Here is a 13,088-nt window from a genome sequence, read left to right as displayed (position 1 = left end):
GAGAAGGCCCCCTCATCTTCAGTATTACCGCTAAAACTTTCTACTTAATGTGCATATCAAATGATCTTCCCTATACTTTTCACTATAAAAAAGATCAATTAACCATAGCGCAGGTTTTTTTAGTTTTTATTAAAAATGTCGCTTATTCGATATTTCATTCGATAAATGACTATTCATTGGGTGTTAGCTACGATACTTTCTAAGTTGGCGAATATATTCGTGTTCGGTAGCTTTTCTCGATTTCGACACGTCTACACCCACAGAAAAAGTTTCCGGATCCAATGCTATTACACTTGAATGTATATCATAAAATAGGATCGATATAGCGCCAATCATATTTGTTATAGAGAAAGGAATATTTTAAACGTACTAGAAACGACAAAACGCGCGCTTCGCGCGCGCAATCTATGGTTGAGCATTGTATATTTTTAAGAATTTGTATACATGCAAAGAAGTAATTGTATGCGCAACGTCAATTCAAAATAAAAAGTAATTTATCACTCACTGATACAATTCGCAACAGCAGAGTTGTACATCATCAACTTATATGGTAAACTGTAAAAATACAAATATGTATATGATTAGTATAGACTAATTATGTAAAATTGAAATTATTGTATTAAATATACTTTATATTTTATATTCTTTAAAATAGGTATTTATTAAAATAATTATATAGAATACTGAAAAAGTCTTTCTTTTAAATATGAACTCACAAAATTGTATACGTATGGTTTTGTCTCTAACTTATTCGAATCCTCGTTCGAATCATTTGAGTAAGTCAAATAAAATTACAGAACAGATACTTTATTTCGCACAAGTAACAGATAACATAAAAATGTAAGACACTTACCTCACGTTTTTCCCGCCGTTGCCCGATGCCTTCTAGACCTGCTCCTTTTCTCAGATTTCCTTGTTGCACTTACACAACACTCACTCGCGAAAAGCATCGATCGCGCGAAATTTCGGACACTCCCGTACGCGATGTGAGATACCGCGAAACGCACGAAAAATTAAAGAAAGACAGAGCGAATTACAGCGAGAATGCCGAAATCGCACAAATTTCTCTCTTTTCCCGATAATAGAACGGATTACACGAAATCGATAGATAATTAAAAGCGCGGTGCGTAAACGAGATGTAACCGCGACAAAGTACCACGGTTTACGTTCATAGTTTAGATGAGTCAGTCTCGTGAAATATCTAGGTGTACGTTGATAAAGATCCGTCGCCTCAACATACAATTCGTCTCTCTTTGCAAGTTGTCGAAACTTAGTAATTAGTCAAGGAACGTTACTTGTTACTGATAAAGGTGTGCAAATCAATAGTGGTTTATCCCTGCGTTCATCGCGATCGAGTCTTGGAAGCCGATAACGGAAAAGTAATAACACGTACGGAGCGACTTTCGCCACTGCTTGCCGGCTCGACGTTCGGCGAGCGAGTGATAGCGCGACCTTCAGGTACACGATGGCACGCAAAAACATCGTACGTCACCGCGCGCCGAGTGAAAAACAACAAAAAAAAAACGTTGAGAATTCGTTGGCCCGCTTAATCGTCGTACGATACCGCGCCGAGTGAAAAACAACAAAAAAAACGTTGAGCCTGCCTACGCAATGGAAAATTCCGTACTTAATATTTTATTGTACATTACTTTGTTCCGTCTTTGATTGACAATATAGCCAGTCAATCTTTTTTAATTCGATAGAGGAGAATAAGAATTATTGATCTTACTTGGATATTGTCTTATTTTGGTAATTATTCAGTATAGCTACACCACCTCCAAAATCAATCAAATTGGTCTCATTCGACGCGTTTTTCGACGAGAAACAACTTTTTCCTTAGACAAAATCGTCGCTCTGCCCTGCGAAGCGAGATATTAATTGTTAAAGTTGACAACTTTTAGGGTTAGGAAATCTGTCATACCGACGAAATCAGACTAAATGCACATCATATGCAGTGACGTATTTCCACGTGAAGCGAGATCCACTCCACACTTCAGACATGGTTTGGGTAGGGTTAGGTTAGCTATTCTGAATAATTACCCTTATTTTTAAACTAAATGAGGTTGTGAGAAATATAAATGCGTCGAGAATATTTTTTGTCAGTAACAGAAATCCTTTCCGAGGGTGTAATTTCGTGACTGCGTATCGACTCTTCGCTTCCGCGAGAAAGCCGCCACGTCGAGAGGGAAAGAGGCGAACACGTGTGTCACCGTTCGCGTATCGGAGCGAAGCCCGCGCCCCGTCCCGCCGCGACTCGCGGCCACGTTCGTTTCACTCGCTCGCACACCTCGCTCCCTCCGCGGACGAGCGATTCACTCCAACTTTACGCACCGACACTCACGCGACCGTTACGCGGCATTTGAACTCGCGCGCGTGCAAGCGGCGATCATTTCCTCTGTTCTCCCTCCCTCACTCTCTCTGACGAGGAAAACTGACTCGATTTCCTCTTCTTCTCCCGCTTTCGTTCCTTCCGCATGAAATCGCTACCTGTTCAACGAGCACGATATACACCAACATACCTTGAAAACGTCAAGCTCGCGCTATGGCGTCCACGAATGCGTCCCACGCGTCCTGTGAGGGCTGCGACCGCGGGGTCGATAGGCCTTCGTTACTTTCGCGCCAGCGAAAAACCACCGGAGATTGTTATCACGTCGCGTTATCGATTCGCCCGCAATTCGCTCGCGACGGTGAAACCGGAGAAGCCGACCGGCCGCGCGCGCACGTACGTCCGCTCGACGAGAAGGATCGTCCGCGAGAGAAACAGTCACTGACACCGAGCGCGCGAGCCAGCGGCAACGAGAAAGCGCAGGGGCGACACGTAAACCACGGCGGCGGCGTGGACGGGTGGACGGATGGACGGAAGGACGAACGCACGCACGCACTCGTTGCACGCGCGGGGCGCGACGCGGCAGCGAACGACCTATACTTCGCAGCGGACGGCGGCAGACTGATCGGCAGCGGCGCGCGCGTTGCCGCGCAAATACGAAGCTGCGCGGGGGTCGCGGAAGCGCGCTGTGCGCGCCGCGTCTCAAGGGACGTCCTGGCCCTTGTATATTTGCGAGGAAGGGAGTCAATTCTGTGTCCTACAATATGGTGAAAATGCTACGAGTCAGCGGCTTCGTCTCTTTCTCTCGTCTCTTAACGGGGACGATTAGAAAGAGGCAAAGCTATTCACTTTTTAGCATTTTCACCATAGTGCGAGATATAGAATTGAAAGATACATCGACCCCCCAGATCCACGGTCCGATAGATTGTTGCTTCGAAGCGTTCTTCTTCTTTCTTTATTAAAACGGAGTTTTAGAGAGAAAAAAACCGAGATTTCTATCGCCATGGAATTGAAAATTTAAACGGAATTCTGTCATTGGGATATCAAGTCCTATTTGCAAAATTTATAAGGCGATCCAGCACGCGTTTTATAGGCGAAAACAGATTAGAGCCACGAAAAATTTAAAACCAACTCGGTCGGAGAAAAGTTAAGACGGAAAGTTGTGATGGAAAATATAATTTTGAATTGAAGTTGAGGTGTCACACTTTTGTCTGGTTTCAAAAGCGTCTCTAAGAAACCGCATTACTCGTTGAGTCGATACTTTCTTACAAGATAGCGAAAGGAAGCTTACGGTTGAGGAAATTTATACTTCGCGAGATGCACGATCGTTTCCGCGAAAAAGCCCCTGCGACGATCGAGACGGACATTAAATGCCCGGAGAAATATTCCGGGGTGAAACGTGCTGGAGAGATCGACTGTGAAAATTTTGACAAACTTTCCCGATGGAATGAATGAACAGAGAATGACCGAGAGTTGTGTGTAGACGTTGTTCTTTCGTTTAACATATCGACAATTGTTCGTTTTTGTAAAAAAAAAGCCTGTTGAAATGTTATATCGAGCAATAGAAAATAGTTCAGCGCGATTCAAATTTGAAAACGCATCTTTACGGAATATCATTGAATTCAAGAACGTATTTCGACGTGCGATTGGCTAATGACGAATTAGAACTTGACTCTCCCTTACATCAATATCATGAATGTACGATTCGATGAATTTTGGGAATTTACAGTTGAAAGAGTTCACAATTTTTCACTCAAAAAGTGAAAATTGGCACATTCATTTTGCCATAAGGACAATATTTTATGAACTATTCTAAACTTTTCGAACAAAATGTTGGAGCAAATCAATGAAAATAAATACATAATAAAAATATAAACGTGTTATCATTAAATCGTTGTCCTTTTTATAATTGCGTGTAATTAAATTAGTTAATTAAAGGGAATCTTCTAATATTGTACGAAACGAAGAATGAGAGGTACAAGCAGTCGCAATCAATGAATCCAACATTTTATTCAGCAATAATTGCGAACACGATGAAAAATCGCTCATCTAATTCACGACATAATATTTGTGATCCACTTATAATACCTCGAGTATCGCTTACAAGTCTTTTCTCTTTCGCACAACGTGAACTGTCAAAGATCCGATAAATTCTAAAGAGTCGTAAAAAGTTGCGAAAACGAAATTTCAAGTATCCGTAAAGTGAAAGGACGCTTCGATTAGATGATTGACTCGTTTGCGCCCTAGCCGGAAAGATCTTCTCGAAATATGTACAATTACATTTTATTTTTCACGGACAATAAACGCATCGTGCTCGTGGAGGCACCGACGCGTTCTTATCAACGAGAGAACGAGAACAACGACGAATTTTGATTAGAAAAAGTATTTAAAAATCTTCAAAACGGCCAATGTCCATTTCTACCGACGTAGAATAACTTTTAATCTTGGTGTAACTTATTTTTTTGTCCTTTTCTACTTCTAAAAATTAGAAACAGATAAAAAGTAAGTTGAACCGAGATTAATTTTCATCGGTAGAAATGGACATAAAAATCGCGTCAAGTCGTGCGACAATCTTAGAGTACTTATACCTCGAATATACTATTGTTACAATAATATTGTACGCGAGAGTGCTTTTACAAACATGATAAAAAGAGAGCTCGTATCCTAAAAATAAATTGTTACTTCCATCCCTGACATTTAAAATGTTTTAGTTCCGTAATAATGTATTCTGTCGCATCGAACATCGAAAGTGTTTATCGTCTATAATTTATAATGAACACATTTGAAATATGCCGATACCTCCTGGCGAAAATCTGCAAATCCATCTCGCGTTAACTAATGTCACTGAATTTCTGTCGCGAACGTTTAACGATGCGCGAATATTGTACGTCACTATCGCCGGCACCTTGTTAAATTTAATGAAGACGAGCAGAGATGTCAAATAAATACACACGACTCGCAAAATTCAAGAATAAACACTCTGTAAAAAAATATATGTATATATGTGTGCCTATGCATGTACATCTACATCATCTTGTATAATCCTGTCGGTGCATACACAGATGCTTTGCGAACTCATTAAAGAAAATGCACTAAGGTATAAAAGCGATCGTGTAACTTGAAATCGTTACGCGGGGCGAAGCAACGTTACTTTTAAGACGATTTTTAAAGCGAGTATCGATAACTTGTTCAAGGCGCGTGGAGTTTTAAGAAGGCATCGCAATACAAACGTCTTTTTATTCATGTAAGTTCCTATCCAAGCAAAGTATTCACCTTTCCATCTTGCCTGTGATAATCTTGTACAAAGACGCAACATGTATCAGTACAAAATAATTCGTTTAGTATCTTGCTACATACATATGCAATGCACTCGATTTCTTAATTTATTATAAAATACATTGCCAGTACAGTGTGTACTAAGCGAAATAATTTATACTAATACATATATCATTTCTTTGTGCAAAGTTACTACAAAAAAGTAGGCATGAAAGCAGCAACCATTTTGCTCTCTTATTTCATACGTCATCCGTGTGTATTTTACTATATGCAGGCATCGGTATGAAAAAACTGATGCACCAAAGTTAAAGACTCTGATCGTTAGACGTTACAGGTTTCAAGTAATTGCTTGCCACACGTATAAGCAACTTATAAATTGCGCAATACTAATAACAATGAGATAAATATAAATCGTAATACTTATCACAATTTATGTTAGTACAGATTAAATCGTAAATAAAACTTCTAATCATTAACGTTACTTAGGGCGTTTTTCCAACCTCTTGATAAGCTGACTAATAGTTAAATTATGTGTCTATCCTTCTTTAACTTAAAGGAAAAACAAAGATATACATATGATTTAACTATTAATTAATTTACCAAGAAGTTGAAACAACCTGCCATTAATGTTAATAATTAACGTTACTGGAACCTAAAATAAATCTCTATTTTCGGACATTAGAAGCTCGTAAACAACCTAATGTCGGGGTTAACTTTAATGTACACGCATAAGTTATTAAGTAGAAAACACCTTTTCTCGAGACTTTCTCTGTTTCTTCAAAGTTGTTAGTATTCCCGAATGTTATCAAACAATTCTAGGTCTTAAGTAGAAGCGATCCATGTTCACAAACAATTTTCTCTTAGGGGACTAAGTATAGCTCTTTCAGTATTTTATGCTTTTACGTGTATCTCATAGTTTGTATCATAGGAAACAGGTACAACATGTATGTATTAGGTAACTCAATTTCCTGTGCGATACAACAATCGATAATATCCCTTACGCTATTTTACTTAATACTCCATAACGATCGAAATACACTTTACCACGTACCTGTTACATATAAAATGTTTCACTGGCATATACCCTTTTTTCGTTTTATAAACAAGTAAAATATGTAAAAAAAAACTAAATCAATGTTCTACAGCCTCTCTCTGTGATGTATAAACTAGATGGCAAATTGCCAACTGAATTGCTACGCGTAACATTACACGTTAGTAAATTAGCGTAAGAAATTATAGCGTAAGAAATATGGTTGTTACAAATATATTCCTGTAATAACAATAATTAAAGAGATGGTTCTGTATCAGATACCACTTGTACTCTTGTTCTTGCACGTTCTTACGAGAAAGCAAACGTTTCAATTGATACCTGATTTATATATTCATTTCTATTACTTAAAAAAAAAGCATGTGACAATTGTAACTTTAAGTATGGGGATAGTTTCCAGTTAATATTTTGGGAGTCAATTAAACTACTATTGCAATTTGTCGCATGCGAGGAAAATACTATAGTTATATCAAACTAAAGAACTATATTACAATTGGCATTAGAAAATATGCAGCAGAGAACTGTGCCATACTAATTGCGTACTCTAAAAAATGTAAAAATATGTAACGCATGAGAAATTCTCTGCATTCTCGATAATGGACGGTGAAGTATTTACTTGCTACTCACTAAAAAACATCTATTACCTTAAAATTAAATCATCGTTAAATTTGTTGAATCTATTACTAATCATAAATTAATTCGCCATCTTATTGAAACAATGAGAAGAAAATTATAAATTGATACAGGTTTTCCAGATCGTTGTCAACTGAATTACTACAAGGTCATCACATAAAGCACTAGTAATCTATCGTTACAATATAAATATCGTCTTATTGAAATATCAAGATATCAAAAGTCATTATATATATATATATATATTTACCTAAAATTAAACACGATGTAGTAATAAATATAAGTATCTCTTAGAAAATGACGTTGATTTTTACAACTAATTCGCTCTTGTAAGGTGTGTATCACCTAGATGGAAAATTTCTTATATTTACATAGTAATGTACAACTATATGATTTTATACACAAGTGAAGAATGACATGTTTTCTTCTTCTTTCGTCCTATTAGTTAATTTTAGTGCATCATTTTGTGAAGTTTCAGAATCTTCCCCAAACGCTGCTTCGCCGTTTTCATTCCCTTCTTCGGTTTTCGTTCTAAAAATTTTTTAATCATTCATCGATTATATGTCGCAACGTGTAACGCAAATCTTTAAGTAAAAAAAATTAATAATAAATGCATTAATAATGAAATTCGATTCTTTACCAACTGGGACGGGCGCAGCAAGTTTGGCTTTAACATCCTTAAGCCTGTTAGGACTTGTCAGTATTGACCCGAATCCAGTAGGTGATTTTATAACATTTTCAGAAACTGTGGTAGACGATGTGGTTTCTACTGGAGGAACCACAGGATCCTTTTGCTTCTTTTTGTTATATGTCCGTTTGTTAGAACCCTATTACGCGCACAAAATATAATTTACACCATTAGCTGTTTTCATAACAATAGCACAACAAAAATGGAAAAAATTAATGAAGACAAGGAAAGAAGATGTACAGAGTGCATCACCAGAACAAAGATATTTAAATATTATATCCCTGGCGATCCAATCTATGGATTAATGGTGACAAATTATAGCTAGCGGTCACTACAAATGTGCACTAAAAAGAAAGTGGAGGCTAATATTTAAAAAAAAAACGAGATAAACTGAAATTAAAAAATACAAATTACAAAATCAAAGACTGTAATTACAAGCAGGACTGTAATTATAATATATGTACAATATGGAAAGCCATAGAAAAGTACAGCACTACAGAATTTTATACGAAATTGCAGAGATCGAAATATGCCTACCAATTTCTTCTTGGTAACCTTGTCCATGTCGTTATCCAGGTATTCATCCTATGTGAAATGTATATGCAAGAAACACGGAATTATGGTATTTAAGAAAAGTCGTGAGCGATAAAATATTTATTAAATGACAAGTAACGATAAAAATATATTACACATATCAAATACATTATTTCGTATAAGTACTGGATACATATAACTACATACTGGATTAGTATCTGGATAATTAATGTTTGGGAAGCTTAACATATTATTTATTTAAATCTTGTGAAATGTATGATTTGCAAAATAAAGTAAAATAATATTGAACAATTTTCTTACCGATTGTTTCGCTCTCTTCGCCGCGGCCGCTTCAAGACCCTTTTCGACAGACGTTTTCTTCGCACCTTCCCGTGCAGGTCGATTTGTCTTTGGTAAAAGAGGGCCCACTCTGGCTTTTGGATTCCACGCTTCATCGATTTGGCTCTTCGCCTTAGGCTTAAAGATATAATCTTCGTCGTCAGAAGCGTCTAAAGCTGGATAAACTGTGAATAAAATAAACTTAGTAACGGCATTATAACAAATATCGATGTAAGATATTCTTCTGTTATATACGTACTAAAATCATCGTCTTGATGGACCTTGTCGATATTTTCTATCAACTGATCGTCGTCATCGTCGTCATTTTGTTGACTCTTAGTAGCTCTCTTAGACGACTTCGTAGAACTACTCGTTGTCGAGTAGCTCTGCTGGCTAAACGACAACATCCCGGCGATCGCCTCCCGCGTGGACGGTGACGCCCTGTCGGAACTGACCGTTTTCAATTTATAAATACTAAGACACCAAGAAATCAAATGCATTCCTCCGTACGGCTTAAAGAATCTTTTAACAAGCATGTAAAAAAATAACGACCTTCCATGCATGCTCGAGGAAGAACCATATATCTGCATTCACTCTATACTAACTCTGTCCCATCCAAAGATGCGATTACTTCAAGTGAAAATAAAGTTAAAAAAGTTTGCAAGAAAGAGATAAGTTACAGTAATTACAGCCATTTTTAAAAGTTTATCGAAACTTTTCATTAACCACTATGCCTCAGAGCGAGATTAATTGGAAAAGTTTCGAAATGACATTTGCGAGACTTAAAACGCAAAGATCAGAGAGTCCTGTGGCAAATTAACTTACCCAGTAGGCGGCGGCATGGGCTGACTGTACTGTAGGATATTAGTCGATGTCCTGAAAGTATTTCTCGTTACAACCATAAATCGTAACTCAAAATCGACAGGTATTTGAATTTATACGTACGTGACATCGACTCTTGGTGTGCTATTTCCGAGAGTGTATACCGACGCCTTCAACAATTCCTCTATACCGTTCTTCGGAGCGTTGCTCAGCACGTCGACATCGCCGTCGTAATCGCGCTTGACACGTTTCGCCCTCGGTGTCCGTTTCCGCTTCTGCGACTCGTCTATCACGAGACCGTAGTCGCTCTCGTTGCTGCCGTCGTGAAAATCGTACACGGACGACGTCTGGTTCCACGACAGCGGCTCCTTCGTTGTCTCGAAGGAGTGGCCGGTCACAATATTGCTACCGTAAATAACGTTTATATTGTCGTTTGTACTTCTGACAACCTCGTTGTTGCCGAGCTTAAATCTAATTACGGTAGGGCTCTGTTTTCCCGGCTTGGACAATTGCCGTTTATTACTGTTGGCGGGCTTCTCCGTCGCGGGCGTTTTGACTGCGGGACACATGATCGGTTTCGGCAACGTGAGCTTTAAGGGCGGTCTTGCTAACGACTGTTCTATCGAAGCGGATTCCATTTTATTCGTTTCCTTCAGCGTCGCTTTATTCGTCTCCTTTAACGTCGACTTGTTCGTTTCCTTCAACGTCGCTTTATTCGTTTCCTTTAACGTCGCTTTGTTCGTTTTAAACGCGTTATCGGCCATCCTGTCGGCGTAATCGAAGTCTACGAAGTCCTTGTTCAACGGCTTCCGTTTCTTTCGCTTGCTCTCGCGTTCCGGTTTCGGCGGATTCAGAGATATTAAGTACCGTTCCGCATGCCGTATCTCTTTACTAAGGTCCTTCAATAATTTCTGGCTGTTTATCGTGTCCGGTATCTGACCGCGGCTGACCATGCTGTACTGAAATTACACACGCATTGGCTCTTATTCCACGAGTTTCCATATTGCTAAATATTAAAATTGCATGTTTATATCAACACTTTTAACTCACATCCTTATCTGTATTCCATTGCTTGAGAATCCCAAGCAACGCCTTCACGCCTTGTAAAAAGTATGACGGACATTTCTTTCCCTCGTTATTCAATTCTTTCAATTCCTTTAACAATTTCTTAGCAGCGAACCAATTAATTGTCTCGAATCCAGGATATTGAAACTTGGCCGGTGTCTTCATCTTTCTTTCCAACTCGTATATTCTACGAAACGAAATAATATTGCATACAAAACAAATAACGACTTAACAATGTATTGATGCACGATTACGTTTCTCCACTCACTGTATCTGCATTTGGATGTTGAGACTGTGCACAAAATTTCCGCCGAAAACCAAGGAATCCACCGGCGTGAGGACCGCGTGTATCCAACCCGTGGGTATCATCATCGTCTGGCCCTGCTTAAGCACGCACTTGTAACACGCGTCGGCCTGATCCCCAAAGAAGGTCTCGCTCTGCGTCGAGCTGCACATCCAGTGCTGGTACAGCTGCAAGTTCGCCGGCGTCGGCTTGATGAGATAGAACACCTTCTCGCCGCGCAGCACGTGGTACCACACAGACGTGCCGCCAAAGTCTATGTGAAAATCTGTGAAACTGTCTTTGACCCCCATTAGGCAATACTTTTGTACTTCCGGCTGCTTTATATCACTGTCCTCGGGCCAGTCGCGCGGCCACACCGAATTAACCCAGTCGAGTTTGCGCGCGATGTAAGGCGCTTCAACCAACGGCGAGAGACTGCAATTGTTTTATTCGTCAAATTATACATCCTATGCGAGAAATAACTAAACAAAGCCGTGTGTAAGGCAATGAATATCGATATACCCTGTTTTTGTAAATTCGAGACTTATGACATTAAATACTCTCGTGCGGGAAGGAGAGTTGTAATATTCTACAAAGTCTCTTAATTTCATGCGTATGTTACTTTGTCTAGTAACATCGATTACATCCATGTCTCGATCACCACCTAGAAATAACGTAAGAGAATCGTGTAAGCTTACGTGCAGTGATGTAAACTTTGGGCCGCCAGCACCATTGAGTGCTACACCAGCTGCTATACCACAACGCTCGCGCATACGAACGCAAGCCGTGTTGTGCGTGTAAACATTGCGGTGTAGCACCCAATGATGCTGGTGGCCCAAAGCTTGCGTCACTGCTTATATGATAAAAATATTGCAAGAAATAAAGAAACGATTATTGCAAGTTATTTGTTTGTTATCGTTTTATGCCAACCGTCCTACCTATGTAAGTCTCGACGTCGCAAACAGTGAAGCTCAAAGGTGGTACAGTCATATCGAGCCCATCCTTTCCATCGATTATGATAGGAGTCTCAAAGCCATTAATTTGCAAATACTGAAAAGTCAACTGGGGCCCCTTCACGTGCTTCACGACCTCGTCGGCCTTGGGAAAGTGTCTGGACTTCAGCTCTCGTATGAACACCGACGTTCCAGTCTGAACCGGCTTCGTCTCTGCATCCTGCTCGGTGTAATCATGTCTGTGCAAGTTTGTCCTGACTTTCACTGTGAAATAGAGTGAATATTATTGACAAAGAACTTAGTAAACACGCAAATATATACAAGACATTTAGCGAATTGGCTGTCTTACTGAGCGAAGGGCCGCACGTGGTTTCGCACCGTGGACAGTGGTACTTGTCGAGATCTACAGTCACGTACTCCTTCAAATCCACGCACCTGAAAGAACAAAACGACGTGACACGTTGCTCGCGGTCGAGGCTAGGAATGTCGGTTTCCACGCGCCACGTGGAGGCGCGAACAATCGCGCGCGCACGCAAGCGGGCGCTTCGACCGAGCGCGTCGAAGCGTCCGTCGGTGCTCCGCGCTGCGTCCCCGCGCGACGCCGAGCCCGGGACAAACGGGGCGACGCGCGCGGCACAGGTTATGTCACCGTCAACAAAACAATCGTTCGCGGCGCGACGCCGCTTCGCCGGCGTCGCGTCCGCGGCCGCCGGGCCGGACGCCCGCGGTCGCGCGATCGACTCCCGGTGGAGCCGCGACGAGCCCCGGGAGGCCGCGGGAAAACCGACGGAGCATCGCGGGCGGGCGCGCGCGCGCCTCGACGCGTATCCCTTCGTGCCGCGCTTACCCGCCGTGGTACCACTCCTTGCACACGTCGCACTGTATCATGAACTGCTGCGGGTCGTACGAACGGCCGCAGAAGCAGTACGTGGCTGACGGCTCCATTTCCTCGGCGGTCACTTGTGTCGGACGCAGCTCCCGTGGCACCGTGATTCCGTCGACAACGCAGGCGGAGGCCGCGGAGGTGGTGGCATGGTGCGGCCGCGAAGCGTCGGGGCGTCGCGTCGCGCAAAAAGAAATGGCGCCCGCTGGGCGGCCTCGGGCCAATCGGCGCGCGTCCC

At 41.0% G+C, this 13,088-nt stretch overlaps 2 protein-coding genes across 5 annotated transcripts in view; both read right to left on the bottom strand.

Moving 5' to 3' along the window:
• The window catches only part of LOC105566651 (trehalase), a 61,042-nt gene extending 58,106 nt beyond the window's left edge, over positions 1-2,936 (bottom strand). For both annotated transcript variants that reach the window (XM_012020825.1, XM_012020830.1), the window contains exon 1: positions 2,520-2,936. The gene's annotated coding sequence lies outside the window, so the exon portion shown is untranslated. The remainder of the gene's footprint in view (positions 1-2,519) is intronic.
• Positions 2,937-4,316: 1,380 nt separating this feature from the next.
• LOC105566650 (lysine-specific demethylase phf2-like) lies at positions 4,317-13,002 on the bottom strand. Of its 3 annotated transcripts, none has more exons than XM_012020821.1 (13): positions 12,815-13,002; positions 12,317-12,402; positions 11,953-12,231; positions 11,537-11,678; positions 11,000-11,449; positions 10,717-10,918; positions 9,790-10,625; positions 9,670-9,720; positions 9,104-9,294; positions 8,827-9,029; positions 8,509-8,556; positions 7,924-8,110; positions 4,317-7,814 (listed from the first exon to the last, which is right to left on the bottom strand). In XM_012020821.1, the coding sequence occupies exons 1-13, from the start codon at positions 12,910-12,912 to the stop codon at positions 7,735-7,737; spliced, it is 2,853 nt and encodes a 950-aa protein (XP_011876211.1). In that variant the 5' UTR covers positions 12,913-13,002; the 3' UTR covers positions 4,317-7,734. The 3 variants fall into 3 exon arrangements, with proteins under 3 accessions (XP_011876211.1, XP_011876212.1, XP_011876214.1); XM_012020822.1 differs by having other exon boundaries at positions 9,104-9,285; XM_012020824.1 differs by lacking the exon at positions 8,509-8,556.
• Positions 13,003-13,088: the final 86 nt, after the last annotated feature.

Source organism: Vollenhovia emeryi, unplaced genomic scaffold (assembly GCF_000949405.1).
Source record: "Vollenhovia emeryi isolate VEMERY1.0 unplaced genomic scaffold, V.emery_V1.0 DF939143.1, whole genome shotgun sequence".
NCBI lineage: Eukaryota > Metazoa > Arthropoda > Insecta > Hymenoptera > Formicidae > Vollenhovia > Vollenhovia emeryi.
The sequence above is the reverse complement of the archived record's forward strand: the minus strand, read 5'-3'. Positions and strand labels throughout refer to the sequence as shown.

Coding starts and splice junctions, on each gene's coding strand:
- LOC105566650 (XM_012020821.1), bottom strand. CDS start 12,912: ATGGAGCCGTCAGCCACGTACTGCTTCTGCGGCCGTTCGTACGACCCG. Junction 12,403..12,814: donor AAGGAGTGGTACCACGGCGG/GTAAGCGCGGCA, acceptor TTGTTCTTTCAG/GTGCGTGGATTTGAAGGAGT. Junction 11,679..11,952: donor CGACGTCGAGACTTACATAG/GTAGGACGGTTG, acceptor CGTTATTTCTAG/GTGGTGATCGAGACATGGAT.